Below are 18,075 nucleotides of genomic sequence, written 5' to 3' on the forward strand. Positions count from 1 at the left end.
TGGGGAAGAGGGGCTGCAGCAGAGCAAGTGACCCCTTGCTCAAGCCAGTAACCTTGGGCTCAAGCCAGCAACCATGGGTCATGTCTATGGTCCCACGCTTAAGCCAGCAGTCCCACGCTCAAGCTGGTGAGCCTGTGTTCAAGTGGGATGAGCTGACCTTGGGGTTTTCAAACCTGGGTCCTCCACATCCCAGTCCAATGCTCTATCCACTGCGCCACTGCCTAGTCAGGCTAAATTACCTATTTTGATGAGTAAGAACTTAAACCAGGGATTGGTGTATGGCATTTTGATAGTGAGGGGTAAATGTAGAAATTTCAGCCTGGGTATTAATCAAAGGGAACCACCTCTGTCTCCCTGAAAAGAATAATACAATAATTACTCTGAAAACCAGGCAGAGAAAAGAATGCCTTACTTAAGGTGGTGTGGTGGGTAAGGCATTGACCTGGAACACGGAGGTCGCTGGTTTGAAACCCCAGGCTTAACTGGTCAAGGCATATGAGAAGCAACCGTGAGTTGATTCTCCCCTCTGCCCCCACTTTTTCTTTCTCCTCTCTCTAAAATTAATAAATAAAATCTTTTTTTTTTTTTTTGTATTTTTCTGAAGCTGGAAACGGGGAGAGACAGTCAGACAGACTCCCGCATGAGCCCGACCGGGATCCACCCGGCACGCCCACCAGGGGCGACGCTCTGCCCACCAGGGGGCGATGCTCTGCCCCTCCGGGGCGTCGCTCTGCCACGACCAGAGCCACTCTAGCGCCTGGGGCAGAGGCCAAGGAGCCATCCGCAGCGCCCCGGGCCATCTTTGCTCCAATGGAGCCTTGGCTGCGGGAGGGGAAGAGAGAGACAGAGAGGAAGGGGGTGGGGGGTGGAGAAGCAAATGGGCGCTTCTCCTATGTGCCCTGGCCGGGAATCGAACCTGGGACTTCTGCACGCCAGGCCGAGGCTCTACCGCTGAGCCAACTGGCCAGGGCCATAAAATCTTTTAATTTTTTTTTTTTTTATTAAATTTAATGCAGTGACATTGATAAATCAGGGTACATATGTTGAGAGAAAATATCTCTAGATTATTTTGACATTTGATTGTGCTGTATACCCCTCCCGCAAAGTTAAATTGTCTTCTGTCACCTTCTGTCTGGTTTTCTTTGTGCCCCTCCCCTCCCCTAACCCCTCTCTCCTTCTTCACCCCATCCCCCCTCCCCCAACCCCCCACCCCTGTTGCCATCACATTCTTGTTCATGTCTCTGAGTCTCATTTTTATGTCCCTTCTATGTATGGATTCATCTTAGTTTTTTTTTCTGATTTACTTATTTCACTCCGTATAATGTTGTCAAGGTCCATCCATGTTATTGTAAATGATCCGATGTCATCATTTCTTATGGCTGAGTAGTATTCCATAGTATATATGTACCAAAGCTTTTTAATCCACTCGTCCTCTGACGGACACTTGGGCTGTTTCCAGATCTTCGCAATTGTGAACAATGCTGCCACAAACATGCGGGTGCATTTCTCCTTTTCAAGCCGTTCTATGGTGTCCTTGGAGTATATTCCTAAAAGTGGGATAGCTGGGTCAAAAGGCAGTTCGATTTTCAGTTTTTTGAGGAATCTCCATACTGTTTTCCACAGTGGCTGCACCAGTCTGCATTCCCACCAGCAGTGCAGGAGAGTTCCCTTTTCTCCACATCCTCGCCAGCACTTATTCTGTGTTGTTTTGTTGATAAGCGCCATTCTGACTGGTGTGAGGTGATATCTCATTGTGGTTTTAATTTGCATTTCTCTAATGATTAGTGATATTGAGCATTTTTTCATATGCCTATTGGCCATCTGTATGTCCTCTTTGGAGAAGTGTCTATTCATCTCTTTTGCCCATTTTTGGATTGGGTTGTTTGTCTTCCTGGTGTTGAGTTTTACAAGTTCTTTATAAATTTTGGTTATTAACCCCTTATCAGACGTATTGTCAAATATGTTCTCCCATTGTGTAGTTTGTCTTTTTATTCTGTTCTTGTTGTCTTTAGCTGTGCAAAAGCTTTTTAGTTTGATATAGTCCCATTTGTTTATCCTGTCTTTTATTTCACTTCCCCATGGAGATAAATCAGCAAATATATTGCTCTGAGAGATGTCCGAGAGCTTACTGCCTATGTTTTCTTCTAAGATGCTTATGGTTTCACGGCCTACATTCAAGTCTTTTATCCATTTTGAGTTTATTTTTGTGAGTGGTGTAAGCTGGTGATCTAGTTTCATTTTTTTGCAGGTAGCTGTCCAATTTTCCCAACACCATTTGTTAAAGAGGCAGTCTTTACTCCATTGTATTTCCTTACCTCCTTTGTCAAATATCAGTTGTCCACAGAACTGTGGGTTTATTTCTGGGTTCTCTGTTCTGTTCCATTGATCTATATGCCTGTTCTTATGCAAGTACCAGGCTGTTTTGAGTACAATGGCCTTGTAGTATAACTTGATATCAGGAAGTGTGATACCTCCCACTTTATTCTTCTTTTTTAAGATTGCTGAGGCTATTCGTGTTCTCTTTTGGTTCCATATAAATTTTTGGAATATGTGTTCTATATCTTTGAAGTATGTCATTGGTATTTTAATTGGTATTGCATTGAATTTATAGATTGCTTTGGGTAATATAGACATTTTAATGATGTTTATTCTTCCTAACCATGAGCACGGTATATGCTTCCACTTGTTTGTATCTTCCTTAAGAAAAAACACCATATTAATTTGTGAGATGGCTTCTGTGAGAATAAATTTCCTTTTTCATTTTAATTGTCCTTATCTGACAGGAAACATTTTTCTCCTCAGTTTGGCAATGGTTTACCAACTAATAATTGATAACCATTAGTAAAAGCCTTCAAAGCAAACAGCTACCACAAAAAATACTAAAGAAGAAAAGAAATGAACTTCTTTTAAAAGTAGAACTAGTGTCAACCTAAATACTTTGGTAATCTTCAAAGAGAGAAAACGTTTACATTTTTTACTAAAAAAATCCACTTCTTTTGTAATCTTTTTTCTTTCTTTATCTTTCTATCACCATCATTTTGTGTCTGCTTTTTAAATCTTTTAAATCAAAACAATTCCAGTTAGTGCAGAGCACAGTTTAATTAAAATTAGTAAAATCTTGGAGAGTAACACATAGCAAAGTTATTTTTCTTTATTGATTTTAGAGGAAGAGAGAAAAGGAGAAAGAGAGAGAGAAACATTGATCTGTTTTTCCACTTATTTATGTGTTCATCTGTTTATTATTTATTTATTTATTATTTTTTTACAGAGAGAGAGAATCAGAGAGAGGGATAGACAGAGACAGACAGGAACAGAGAGATGAGAAGTTTCAATCATTAGTTTTTCCTTGCGTGTTGCAACACCTTAGTTATTCATTGATTGCTTTCTCATATGTGCCTTGACCGTGGGGCTACAGCAGACCGAGTAACTCCTTGCTTGAGCCAGAGACCTTGGGTCCAAGCTGGTGAGCTTTGCTCAAACCAGATGAGCCCACACTCAAGCTGGCAACCTCGGGGTCTCGAACCTGGGTCCTCCGCATCCCAGTCCGACGCTCTATCCACTGCACCACCGCCTGGTCAGGCTATTTGTTTATTTTTGTATGTGCCTTGACCAGGATCAAACCCACAACTTTGGCATGTCGGTACAATGTTCTAACCAACTGAGCTACCAGGCCAGGGCCATAACACAGTGTTTTATAGTGGTTATTCATATAATGAGATTACAGAGTATAACTTTACATCTGTGAATTGAGATTATTGATGAGAAAGCAAGAAAACAGAGTGCTAGCCCTGGCCTTGGGCCATATGGTCTTGGACAAATCAGTTAGTCTCTTTGTGCCTCAACTTTCAGATTCTGTGGGTGTAGCCGAAAAGAAAGTTTAGCTTGCCCTGGCCAGGTAGCTCAGTTGGTTAGAGGGTTGTCCTGACATGCCAAGGTTTCAAGTTCATCCCCATCAGGGCACATATGAGAATCAACCAATGAATGCATAAATAGGTGGGACAACAGAGCGATGTCTCTCTCTCTCAACTCAATCAATCAATCAATCAATCAAGAAAAAGGAGAAAGTCTAGCCCTGGCTAGAAAGCTCAGTTGGTTGGAGCATCATTCTGATGTGCAAAGGTAGTTGGTTCTATCCTCAGTCAGTGCACATACAAAAATCAACCAATGTATGCATAAATAAGTTGAACAGATCAGCGCTTTTGTCTGTCTGTCTTTTTCTAAAATCAATAAATAAAAAATAAAAAAAAGAAAGTTTAGCTTAATACAACCCTTATGGAGGGCAATTTTGGCGGCAGTCTTCAAATTTAAAAGTGCTAATCCAGTGACTGCTTTTCCAGAAATTCTTCCTATTGATATACTTGGACAGATGCAAACTGAGTTATATGAGGTTATTCATTACAGAATAGCTTATGGTAGCTAAAGATTGGAAACAAGTATGCTACAGTTCACCTGCTTCCTACAGTTCAGTAAATTGATACATACACCACTTACAGTAGGCAGCTATAAACACCTTTTAACATATATTTTTAGTATTTTGAACCATGTGTTAGGGACATTGGCCCTGTAGGTACTCTGTGTCTGTTTCAAGTCAAAATTTACAGAAGAGAAAAGTAAAGCAAGCGGTGACAAACAAAAAAACAATTAGGCAGGATGGCACAGAATAATTCAAGGATCTGGGCAGTCCGTCAGAAAACTCCCTTAACCAAACCCTCACCCGATTGAGGCCCTGAAAAACCGTAATTTAAATGAAGGCATGGCCAAATTTGCAGCTGGCTTTGGTTGCCAAGAATGACCCACTAGAGCACCGCCTATTTGTAGGGTGCGGCCATCTGGATCCTGCTTCTGCCTCTGCAGAACTTAATTGGAAGGTTGAGGGTAGCAGCAGTTTGACTTGGAGACCTTCCTTTAAGCTCATCATCATAGTTACTGAGGTCCCCTAGCGGCTGGCAGAGGAGGCCTTTAAGTTCAAAATTGATAACCAACGTCAAGAGACCACAAGAGGAAGAGGGTGTGAACCAACGCTATCCTCAATCCACCCGGCTCACAACCATACCCCCCCCCCCCAACACCAGTAGGAAGCTGTTGTGATAATGGATTATAATTATATACGGGTGTATACTAGGGAAATGACAGTGCGAATGTAGAGGAAGAAATAAATCTCTTAAATCTCCAAACTTTGGCAAAAGAGGCCTAATTTCCTTAAGATGCCATTTTTTCAATTGTAGTTACCTGTAAGAAAAAGTTTTCCTTCCTTCCTTCCTTCCTTCCTTCCTTCCTTCCTTCCTTCCTTCCTTCCTTCCTTCCTTCCTTCCTCCCTCCCTCCCTCCCTCCCTCCCTCCCTCCCTCCCTCCCTCCCTCCCTCCCTCCCTCCCTCCCTCCCTCCCTCCCTCCCTCCCTCCCTCCCTTCCTTCCTTCTGAATAGGGAGCTGTCATTTTGGACAAGATATTTAAAACTCTACTGTCAATCTTTCATTCTAAGAGATCCCATCCCTCTGAAAGGAAATGCCTTCCATATTTCTCCTAAAAAAGCAAAGCAAAACAAAACAAAAACTCGAAAACTGTTTCTTTTGCTCCCTAAGACACAAGGGCCATTGTCTTTCACTGTTTGGCCCCACTGATCTCGACTGGACGTCCTGAACCTGGAGCCCAGTTGGGGAAAGGTGGGGTGGGGTGAGTGGGTTGATTGACGCACGTGGCAAGCAGCCTATATTACGATCGGGGGGTGGGGCAGGGTTGTGTGCCCCAAGGCTCTTGAATTTTTACTAGTCAACACCTCATCACTTCTAGTCTAAATAGCAAAGAAATTACAATCAAACAGTTAAATTTAATTAGGGGTAAGTAATAAAGTGACAAGTTTCTAACTAAACGCGCTCCTTTTCTCCCCGCCGTCCCTAGACCAACTCTCTGAACAGCCCGAGGTTCCCGCCCAGGAGTGGAGGTTCCTACAGAGGGAATGAGGTCTAGGATGCCTTTGGGACTGTCTGTGCGTGTGAAATAAGACTATATTCGCCCTTTCCCCTGATTTCTGGCCGTTTAGGTCAAGAATAGAATGAGTAAACCTGGCTGGTGGGTGCTGGGCCGGACGACTGGCCCCGCACTAGACCGAACCGCAGAGACTCAGCTAACGGGTGCGGACAGGTGGGTTCCGGGCACGGGAGTGGTGGGAGGGTGCTAGACAAGTGGGCTTGAACATTACAACCCCGGCGCCGGGGGGCGTGCGCGGCCCATTAGGGGCGGGAGGACTTGACAGATCGCGGAGAAAAAAACTCCCAAAACACCAAAACAAAATCTACGGCTGCCCCACGTTTCTTTGCAAAGAAATCGTGGGTGGAGCTCAGAGCTGGGCGATTGAGAATTCCGCAAGGCCTCCTCCGCCCGCCCGCCCGCCCACCCAGGGCCCCGGAGCGCAGCGTGTCCCCCCGTCCCCGGCTGGGTCGGGAAAGGAGGTCGAGGTTAGGCGAGCGACTCGTTCTTCTGGTGCTTCCCGAGTACACTCGGCTTTGCACCTTAGTAGTAAACAAAGTGTCGCTGTCGCCTACACGCTCGTTTGCCTCCTAGCAATCAAACACTGAGAGAGCGAGAGACTCACAGAAACACTTGAGAATTATCAGAAAATCATAACAGATCCAGAGAGAGAGAAGAGGGGGGGGGAGAGAGAGAGAGAGAGAGAGAGGAGCGAGGGAGGGAGGGAGAAAGAGAGGGAGAGAGGGAGGAACGGAGGGAGGGAGGGAGAGAGGGAAGGAGAGAGAGAGAGAGAGAGAGAGAGAGAGAGAGAGAGAGAGAGAGAGAGAGAGAGAGAGAGAGAGAGAGAAACACCCCACTGCTCCCCACCAACCCACTGCCGCCTCCCGGTGGAAAACCGGCCCCCACCCAGGCCAGTGTCCACTGGCTGCCCGGGCGGCGGTGCCACGCGCTCATTGGCTTCTTGGGCTGTCAGTCAGGGGTGGGCCGGCGCGCGCGCCGCCGCGGGCGGGGGGTGGCGGCAGATCCCGTAAGTCGGGCGGCCGCGTAGTAGCTGCAACCTCCGCTCCCGCAGCCACATTCAACAGGCAGCAGCGCCGTGGTTGCGCCGCGGAGGAGAGCGAGCGGCCCGCGCGCGGCGTCTGTCAGTCCTCCGGTCCGCGGCGCCGGTGCTTCCTGGGCCCGGCGACCCTGGCCTGCCGTCCCGTCGGTGCAGCGGACCCACAGGAGTCTAGATGTTGAAGGACTGGTGAAGTTAAGTTCTGGGCTCGCGCTTCCACTTTGCCGCTCCCTCCCGGTTTCCGTCTGCTCGCGGTACCGACCTCGTCCCCAGTCTCGGACGGGTCTTCGCGCCCTCTCCCCCGTGGCCCCCAGTGCTGCGCTCTACTTCTTAGCTTTCTCGCGGCTGGGGGAGGGGCGGGGGTCACCATGGCCGAAGCGCCCCAGGTGGTGGAAATTGACCCGGACTTCGAGCCGCTGCCGCGGCCGCGTTCGTGCACCTGGCCACTGCCCAGGCCGGAGTTTAGCCAGTCCAACTCGGCCACTTCCAGCCCGGCGCCGTCGGGCGGCGGGGCCGGGAACCCCGACACCGCCGCGGGCCTGCCCTCGGCGACCGCTGTCAACGCCGACTTCATGAGCAACCTGAGCCTGCTGGAGGAGAGCGGGGACTTCCAGCAGGCGCCCGGCTCTGTGGCGGCGGCCGCGGCGGCGGCCGCGGTGGCGGCGGCAGCTGCCGCCACCGGGGGGCTGTGCGGGGACTTCCAGAGCCCGGAGGGGGGCTGCCTGCACCAGGCGCCGCCGCAGCCCCCGCCTCCCGGACCGCTGTCGCAGCACCCACCCGTGCCCCCCGCCGCTGCCGGGCCGCTCACTGGGCAGCCCCGCAAGAGCAGCTCGTCCCGCCGCAACGCGTGGGGCAACCTGTCCTACGCCGATCTTATCACCAAGGCCATCGAGAGTTCGGCGGAGAAGCGTCTCACGCTGTCGCAGATCTACGAATGGATGGTCAAGAGTGTGCCCTACTTCAAGGATAAGGGCGACAGCAACAGCTCGGCGGGCTGGAAGGTGAGTAGCCTCGGGGCGCACGGCCGGACCAGAGAGGGGACGCGGGGACCCCTATCTGCGCCTGAGGTCGCGGTGGGTCAGATAAGTGGCGGCAAGTTTGCTTGTCCTGAAAGTGCAGGGCACACGTGCAGGGAGCGGGCGGGAATTGGCAAATGTGGGTCGTGGGCTTGCCCGGGATCGGTTGCGGGGACGAGAGTTGGAGTGTGACCGGGAACGGGCTTCTTTAAAGGTAGTGAAAAAAGTACGCCAAGAGGTGGCCATCAGAGCAGGCAGAAAAGTTCGTCAGTGAAAGAAGGGGTTCTCTGGGAGCTCCTCCGTCACCCACGGCCCTCGCGGACTTCCGCAGCTGCTCCTTAACCTCCAGAATCTCGGGGGTGAGGGTGCTCTTCTCCGCCCCACGGCGCGCGACCTCCCAGCCTTGGGGGCGCCGGGAGCCGTTTCCGCCGCGCTAGGCAGGTACGGGCTCTGCAGGGGGCATCGGAGCCCCGCCAGCAAGGATTTAGGCTTGCAGGTGGAGGGCATAGATAGGGCGCGAGTTTGTCTGTGGGGGTTGGCCGCGCAGTTTTTGGTGGCTGGTGTGCATTTTGCATTGTTTTGATTTTAACTGAAGGGGCTTTGAGTGCAGGAAACCCGGCGCGCCGAGCCCGAGGTCCGAGGTAGCGCATCTGACACGTGCAGTGGGGTGGCCACGGCCTGTAGAGCTGTGGCGCCGGCTGGCGTGGGGAGAGCTAAAGTTCAAGTGTGACCCTTGCGGGTGGAGGCGGGAGCTGGCGACAGCGAAGGAGGGGCTGAGGGTGCAGGAAGCGAGTGCCTTTAAAGGGCCAGCGCGGCTTTCGGCCCGGCCGCGGAACAGTGCGGCGGGCATTTCTCTACGCGAAGAAGTACTTGGACACTTGGCCTCGGCCATGGTCCCAGGCCTTTAATTAGGCATGGATAAGCTCCACTGGGTGTCCCGGGCTGGGAACGTGTGTACCTTCTCTGTCGTTTTGCCACCTCAGTGTTAACACGGAGCACGGAGGTACAGATCCGAGGACCTCATACTGACTGTACAGCATAATAAAGATAATCATAATTTATATGTACAGTTTAATCTTTGCTGCGCAATTGTTACATCACGGTTGTTTTACATACAGTCATCCCTTGGTTATTGTGTGTCAAAAAGGTTAAGCTATTCACATCGTGATGAAGAACCTGGAGAAGGAAACAGGACTTTTTATTTTTTCCAAACTGTTTTGACGTTATTACTTGTAACCCCATACTAGGCATCCATGCAATTTACCAAGTGTTTCAAAAAGGTGAAGTGGCTCCTTAGTAGGTTTACAGTTGTACTTGAAACACCGAGTTTATTGTTGTATTCTTATTAATGTATTATTTTTCATATGAGCAACTGTAAATACTTTTTCCTCACCCTGTTATCTTTTAAGGTCACAAAGTGAGGATTGTCTGCCAAACCTAGTTTTACTTAACATTTGAGTTTAACTATTTACTTGCTTATCTATGAATCTTACTTGAGCTTTGATAAAGCATTTACCATTTAAAAAAAAGTCTTTTTTGCCATTTAAGGTACAGGTTGTAGTTACACTGTTCTTTTACTCTTCTTTGGAAATGGCTACAACCTATTAAACTTGCTGCTGTGCTTTTCTTGAGCAAAGTTTTGGGATGATTTTTAGTTTAGCCTTTCAAATGGTAAGTTAGGGTACAATTAAACTAATTTAAGTAATAGAACTTAAACTTTTAAGATTAATGGTTTAAAAATAGATAATAAAGCTAAATCATCCCTCAACCATTTTGTTATTTTTCCCAAGTGCAATTATAATTTGATTATTTTTTTAAATTAAAATTTTTTTATTTTCTAGATTTTTTATTTATTTATTTAGTGACAGGAGAGAGCGAGAAAGAGAGAGAGAGAAAGAGAGAAGGAGGGAGGAGCAGGAAGCATCAACTCCCATATGTGCCTTGACTAGGCAAGTCGAGGGTTTCAAACTGGCCACCTCAGTGTTCCAAGTCGATGCTGCGCCACCACAGGCCAGGCTGATTATTGTTTTTAAATTGATTTACCAGAGCTAGCAGATCTATTAAGTGGTAGGATTATCTGTCTAAACTTGGAGGCCCAATGGCAGCTCCCAGTAGAAACCTAGTGGGGCGTCGGGAGGGAACAGCTGCCATTCTCAAGTGAGTCAATGTTTCAGGTGAAATGAAGAGTCAGTTGAGCCCTGGTGGGATAGCTTGGTTGGTCTTCCTTCCTCCTCCTCCTCCTTTCTCTCTTAAATCAATCAATAAAGTAAAATAAAAAAAAATGTCAGTTTGTGCAAATCAGATTACAGCAAGTGCATTTTCACTTTGAGTAAAAGGGTATTTTAAGAAGAAAAGAAACAACATGAAATGTTCTAACTCATATCTTGTTTTCTGGTTAGAGTTTTCATAAAAATGAGTTACTTGTTAAAACAAAATTTCACTCAGATCTGAAAGACTCTTCTGTTTTAAAGATTCTGAAAACGGAGAACTTCAGTTCTAAAATGCAAATCCAACCAAAAAACTTAACAGTTTTATGTTTTAGGACTGAGGAGAGGCTGCTTTGGAACACTTAAGTATTTCCTGTGATTTACTACTGGGAATTAGAGACTGAATCTTTAATTAAATATAGTTTCTTGTGCTTTTTACTTCCTACGGCCTGCCTGAGAATTTGAAAGTTATTTGCATGGACAGAGTAGTTGGAAAGCTGTTAGCTTAAAAACTTCTAGTTTCTTAAATACTGGTTATCTTTTGGGGACATACTGGTACCTTTTGTATTTGTAGGGATGGTACCTTAAATTTACACTTGTTTAGCATTGGCTAAGACTGTCGTAAGGTTACACACCACAAAGTAGAAGCTAAGACTTGGAAAACCTGGGATCTTTTAAACCATGTGCAGTATTTATAAATAGTGAAACTTCATTTCCATGACCTGTTTTTTTTTTTTCACATAGAAAGCTTTCTAGAGTTTGGGAGTATTGTGAGTTCTGCCCCCCCCCCCCCCCCCCCAATAAATGGCAGTTTTGAGTTGACTCTTATTTTTTGTTTTTTATATTATTTGGAACTCTTAGTTTAAAAGAATGCTTCAAATAAGGCTCAACACATGTTTAAAAAGATGTAAATTTAGCTTTTCCGTCGTTTGGGTTTTTAAGCTGTAGGTGAGTAATTTAATTAGCCACAGAGATTCCCTGGCAGAAGATGGCTGCTTTCTTGTTGCAGTCACATTTGACTAAAAGAATCCTGGTGAGGCTAACGTCTAGTTTGTTACTGAAATTACCTTAAGGAAAACCTTTTTTACAGTCCGGTGAAATTTGTAATATGTGCCTTTGAAGGGAGCATGAGGAAAAAGAATTAAAATTGGGTAATGGGATTATGCAGCCAAGCATATCTTATTTGCTAAAGGCTGAAAATTGTGTGGAACTGATGCGAACATGTCTTAGGATGAGATATTTTGTTCAGAAATTCTAAATTAGGTGCCAAGTATAAATGCCTTAATTGAGACTCATAAGAACTTTATTTTTATTGCACTTTTTTTTTTTTTGGCAAACCCTTGGGGAGATGTGGTGGGAGGGGTGGCTTCTATTTTTGAAGGATACCTAGCCTTTTTTTTTTTTCTTTTTAATGTGGCAAACTTTTGAATATTGGAAAAGAATCTTATGTAACTTTTAAAAAGGTTAAAGTTGGTGGAGACCTGAAAATTACTGAAATGCATCAGACACAAATATTGCTAGGTATCATGCGCTCCTTGCCCAGGGAATCTGAGCAGACTTTTGAAAGGAAGAAGAGGGGAAATAATACTGATTGGCTAGTTAGAATTCCTAATAGGCTGGAAATATTTTTCCTGTCCTTGTGCTTGCTCTTCATTCAAGCTCCCAAATTGCATTCCTGCATGACTTTAAGAGAGCAGCTGTCTGTATTTGCATGGAATTTCTTTGGGAAGCCTGAACTATTTGTATTTTTCTGGAACACTCTGCCCTTGGAAACTACCCAGTGCCCTGGCTTCATGGGAATTTACTGGGTCATGGTGTTTTTTTATTTTTATTTTTTAATTTTTTAAAATAGATTTTGGAGAGAGAGGAAGCGAGAGAGAGACAGATAGAGGGCCACAGAGAGACCAGAGTACTGATCTGTTTTTGTATGTACCCTGAGTGGGGATTGAACCTGCAATCTTTGTGCATCAGGACAATGCCCCAACCAAAAGAGCTATCTGGCCAGGGCAGCCTTTTGTTTTTGTTTTGGTCTCTGTGTGTGCCATAACTTTGCTTCCTGGAATACTCTTGGAAAGGCAACATAAACCCTATGGTTATTGGAGAGCAAAGCAGTCTGCAAATGTAAGGAGCATCAATGAGCACAGAGTGGATTCAGTCCTGCTTCTTTGCAGATCAGGATTTGCTTTGGACTTCATAGGTACAACTTGCAGACTTACCCAAAATCCCCTGGGGCCTCCCTGGGTCAGATAACCATCTTTTTTTTTTCTGTGCTTACAAAATTCTGAAGTTGGTGTGGTGGTTCTCAATTATGAAACAGTGAGGACCAGATGAACTTAAAAAAAATGATTATTTTGGTGTCTAAAGGATGCAGGTTTGTATTCTAATGGATATACAAATCTATTATAGTGTGGAAGAATTCTCCCTTTTTGCTAATTTCTGATAAGGACTAAGAAAACATCAGTGGCACAGAAATTCTTTGCAGAGAATTTGTGGTCTTCAAAGGAACATGAAATAATAGAATACATTTTTATATGCTGGTGATTTCATAATGGTTCAACCTTATAGTAAAATTCTTTTTTTCACTGGCATTTTTACTCCCAGCTCAATCTAATTATGGTTTATCAACCTATCTATGGGTAAAGCACTCTAAATACTGAGTCTTCAGTTGAGTTATCTTTGCCACATGAGAGGCATTTGGGCCACCTTCCTTATTTAAATTTCCTTTTCATCAATTATATAGCTTTGATATAAGCTAAAGAAAATAAAAAGTTTTGCTGTTAAGCCAAGTAAAATTAGAATGCTAAATCTGTAACACCTTTTCAGTTTATTATTTAGTGAATTTTCACTTAAATGCATTATTTAAGGACAAAATTCAACATATCCTTTATTTCAAGCTGTATTCATTACAGAAAAAAAAAAAAAATACAGTGAGACAGAACTGTGTGCTGGGCTTCTGTAGTCCCAAAGTCTGTGTTTGGATGATTGCCGAAGCCGCACTCTTTATGGTCAGTAAATCATGAAGGCTGGCATTGATGGGGCTGAGTCTTCCTCTTTCTCATTTTCTATTGATGATCCCCTTTGTAGAGATATTTTCTTTTCTTGGACTCTATTACATTGTACTGTCCTGATCCTTACCCATCATTCTGACTTCTCTAATTGGTTTACTCATGATTTCCCCCTCTGTGCTCATCATGAGTATACCTTGGGGTTAGTTGTGGTCTTTTCCTCTGGTTCTCTTCTAGATGACTTACCCCTCTACTGTTCTGTGTCTCCAACTAAAGGCCATAAATGTCCCACTTTCACCTCAAATTCAACATGTGTAAACCCAAGCACACTGTATTTCCTGTTCCTCTTAGATGAGGTTCCTGTCTTGAGTTCTCAGATTTGGTTAATGGTCTGCTTAGCTCTTCCCTAGTTTTCAAACCTGGATGTTATCTTCAGCACTCCGTTCTTACTGGTTCAGTGCCTGCTAGTCTGCTAACTCTTCTTTCTTCAAGTTTTTCGAGACTTTCACATTCTAGCCTATAACCATTCCCCTAAATTAGCTCTTAATTCAGGCTTAGACCATCCTGTTCTGGGTCTTCTGTGCTTCTACTGGAAATTCCATAAATTTTGCTTAGTTTTCAAGGCTTAAGTTCCACCAACTTTTATTCTTGGCTGTGCTGGAAGGCATTTTTGCATTCCCTGAGTTAATGCTTGGTAAACTCTTAATTCATACTGCTGTGTATTATAATTTAACTTAAATTCCTGCATGTTTTAGTGTCTCAGTTACATTATAAATGTATGGTTGGGGGAAATTTTTTTCTTGAAACATGGGCTTTTATATTTCAGCTTCCTGTGTGTTCTACATGAGCATAATGTCTATTGTGTGAGAATAAGTCTATTAATATAACTAAAGAACAGCAATTATGTTTTCAGAGGATGGTCAAAATATATTTTTCCCATTTGTTGAATGATGATTGTGTATAAGATATATCAGATGCATTTGAATAACAAAAATTATTCAAACTTGTACCCTTTAGGGAGATTAGTTGTGACATGTAAGTAACTATGAATCAAGCAAGATAGAAAGAGTTTAAGTGCCTTCGAGAAAAACGGAGTTCTGTGTTGGCCATTGAGATGGGCCTTGAAAATGAAATGTTATTCTCCCAAGATTTTATTATACAATATTTTATACATTCAGCAAAGTTGATAGAATTTTACATTGAACACCCATATACCTACCACCTAGTTTTGCTACTACCATTTTGTTGTACTTGCTTTATCATAAATCTGTCCACGGGCACATCCATCTTTCTACCCATCAGTCCATCTTACTTTAAAAAATTTAATGTTACTGACTTGAGAGAGAGTAAAAAGATCTGTTCCTGTATGTGTCCTGATCAGGGATTGAACTGGCAACCTTTGTGCTTGGGGATGGTGCTTTAACCAACCAAGCTATCTGGCTGAGGCAGTTCATCTTATTTTTTAAATTTATTTTTGGAATGAATGGACTGGCATTCATAAAGACATGAAAACAGAAAATGTCAGTTTCTCTGAGTGATGGATGCATTAAATACAGAAAATTTGAAAAGTACAGGTAGGAGAGTCTTGTCAGACTGAATTTGGAATTTATTATGAAAGTAGTATTGTGGGTGGTATAAGACCACATTTTCCTATGAAATTATCTGTTTTTGTAATAGAAGAAGTAAAAATAGGATTACATTTTAGTTTTTTAAATGCAGCTTCTTAGGAACACTCATGTGCAAACATAGAGGCCCATGAAATGCAATCTAAAGCCAGTAGTATACTGAATTTTTAAAAAAATTATTTTTCAATTTCAGTTTACATTCAATATTATTTGGTAGTATACTGCATTTGATTTAAACTGACTTATAGAATTTGGTAATACATGGAACAGATTATGTAATAATATGAATAGTAGGCATTTACAAAATATTTGACGTTTTGCTTAGTTCTTTAAGATTAACTTTCATGCTCTGGGAGTGAATGATTCACACAAAGAAATCACTATTGAATATAATTGTGTTTTTTTTTTTAAATAGAAATGAGAATTCCTGAGATTGAAGTTAGTTAACAATCTCAAAATATAGTCAGGGCAGTTGTGAGAGAAAGTTATATTGACTTAAGGTGCTTTAAAATTTAAATTACCAATTTTAATATTGCATTAGGTAAATGTTAGATATCATTGATATATAATAGATCTTTACCCACTAACCCAAGTATGGGAATAAAGAAGATTATAATGAGATGTTCCATTGGATCCAGAGGAGGCTAAATTTGGGTGGGCTGAATCCAAAATTGATGCCAAGCAGCCCTGGCAAAACCGAATGTATTCAGAGTACTTTGAGAGGGTCTGACTAGGTTATGGTGATGGGTTTATGCAGTAAAAACTAGTATTGTGGTATGTCAAAAGACACAAATACAGATTTATGAAAACTTATTAACTATTTTGGAAATAACAAGTATTGAAGAAATGTAGAAGGCTAGTTTACTATCAGACTGTATTTTATTTAAGACAGATGGTGGGGTTGGGGGACAGTGGAACAAAAGTAGACCGAATAGCTCACTACTGTACGGTTTTATTAAGCTATCCTCTTTGTGGACAAAATACATTCCTAAGCACACTTGTGTCATGATGTCAAGGTAAGTAAACTAGTCAAACCTACTAGAAAGTAGTGTGGAATGTGCGAATCTAATTTTTTTACCATTATTGTTTGGAGATAGAGTGAAGTTCAAAATTGCAGCTTGTCATTGCTCTTCATTCCATAAGTAGAGAGAAAGGTAAAACATCATCCTTCAACTTATATCTCATTTTGGTTCTGATATCGAAGGGGAGATGTTTAAGGTCTTGTCTCCCTTTAGGAGGAGGCGAGGCAGAGGTCAATTTGTAGATCTTTGGGAGGACAGATTATTTCTATCAAGGTAACTTGTCCCTACTGACAGTCCCATGAGTTTAATTCTTAGGGACAGTGGATGGTACATTTGTCTTCTCAGAAGAGAATGCCACTTACAAAGCATGTGGCTCATTGGTCTGCACTGTGGCACCTGTGACTTGGCTCCCGGGTCACCTGCAGTAAGCTCTGTTCCTCTTACACACCCCTGCAAGCTGGAGGTGCTATTTTTATTTATTTATTGATTGATTTTAAAGAGAGAGGAAAGAGAGGAGAGGGAGTTTAGTTAGTTGCTTCAATTTAGTAGCTTCCCTTTAGTAGCTCCCTGATTGCTTGTCATATGAGCCTTGACCAGGCAAGCCCAGGGTTTTGGAGGGGGGGGACGGGGGGGGGGACGGGGGACACTTCAGTGTTCCAGATCCACACTTTATCCACTGGGCGGCCACGGAACAGGCTGGAGGCTGCTACATTTTTTTAGTGTGACTCAGTTTCAACATCTCTGGATCTTTGAGACCTAAAAGGAAAATATTTTTTTTAGCATTTTCTTTCCAGATAATATTTGTTGTCTTAATTACAGTGTCGTTCTTTGTGTGATTTAAGTTACAGAACTGGTCTTAATACTAAACCCCATGATCCTAAAGTCTTCAACGCTGCCCCACTCATCTGATGAAAGCAAAGCTGTGAAGAGTAAGGGGGAGGGGAAGATTTGAGTAAGCATCAGAGTTGAGAAAACCTGTTTTTCTGTTTACAACCATGATCCTGAAGTTGTTACAGAGTTGTTGCCTTTCCACTGTTTACAACCATGATCCTGAAGTTGTTACAGAGTTGTTGCCTTTCCACTGCTGGTGAGGGGCCTCCCTATTGTTTGTTGACTTAAACATTTGAAAGTAACTAAGGGAACCTGACATCAGGAAGGGGGAAGGCTCAGTAGTTGCATTAAAAAGAAATTTTTTTAAAATGTTTATTTTACTGATGATTAGGGAGAGAGCAGGAGACATCTGTGCCCTGACCAGGGTTGAACTGGCAACTTCTGTGCAGGGCTCAGTGATTGCATTTTGTAACTGCAGTAAAAAAAAAGTCTCCAAGAGCGTGATGATAACCCTCTAAGTCTTATTTGGACTCTAGCCAGGAGGAGGAAGTTGGGAGAACCAGTTTGGATTACGTGGGAAGATAAGGAAGATCTTGTTATTAGCTTGTTATTTCTTCAGTAGTTTTATCTGAGGCGTGGAAGCACTTAGTTTTGCCTCTTCAGTTTCCCGGCACCAAACAGTTTTCCTTTTTTAATCTAGAAAATTAGCACATTCGTCCACCAGTACCTTGTCCCAGAAGCCTGTGTAAAGTGGATTGAGGGAAGATCAGTCTTGCCTGAGTGAGAAATCCCTGCAGACGGAATGGGAGGCAGGGTCTTGATCTTTGCAGAGGTGGTGAGCCTAAGGGAAAAGAGAAAAGGGCTTACCTGTCATTTTGCGTCTGATAAGAAATGCATTTGCGTTTCAAATCCGTTTGGAGAGAGAAGTGATAATTGGGTTACGTAATTCCTAGGTTTGGAAATGTGCCCTTCAAAGCTTGAAAACAAAATAACCACATAAATATCTGGGAATGGTCTATACAAGTAAATATCAAATACTTCAGACTGGTTGTGTGGAAGCAAGGTTAAAGTGGTCTGCATACGGTTTAACTAGAGACTCTTATTTTGGCAGATTCTTGAGGTAGTGACCCTCAAATGTGGATTTTATTGCACTATTTTGACGGGAAAGGGCTATTTTCCAGCTATTCTCATGTAATTTTAAGTGTAGGATTGCATTAAGATAAATACATCAAGACAGGTGCATTCACTCACCACAGTTTGTATCAGAGATGATATAGCTTCTTGTCTCTGTGAGGCTTAATTTGCAGAATCACTAATTTGTCACACTAGTGAGGGTTCAGTGTCAAGT

The 18,075-nt window shown here is 43.5% G+C and overlaps 1 protein-coding gene across 1 annotated transcript in view; it reads left to right on the plus strand.

Moving 5' to 3' along the window:
* The first annotated feature begins 6,959 nt into the window (after positions 1-6,959).
* The window catches only part of FOXO1 (forkhead box O1), a 93,587-nt gene continuing 82,471 nt past the window's right edge, over positions 6,960-18,075 (plus strand). Inside the window, exon 1 of the mRNA XM_066380967.1 lies at positions 6,960-8,022. Coding sequence (XP_066237064.1) covers positions 7,390-8,022 — 633 coding nt within the window. The 5' untranslated portion in view covers positions 6,960-7,389. The remainder of the gene's footprint in view (positions 8,023-18,075) is intronic.

Source organism: Saccopteryx leptura, chromosome 4 (genome assembly GCF_036850995.1).
Source record: "Saccopteryx leptura isolate mSacLep1 chromosome 4, mSacLep1_pri_phased_curated, whole genome shotgun sequence".
Taxonomy (NCBI): Eukaryota; Metazoa; Chordata; class Mammalia; order Chiroptera; family Emballonuridae; genus Saccopteryx; species Saccopteryx leptura.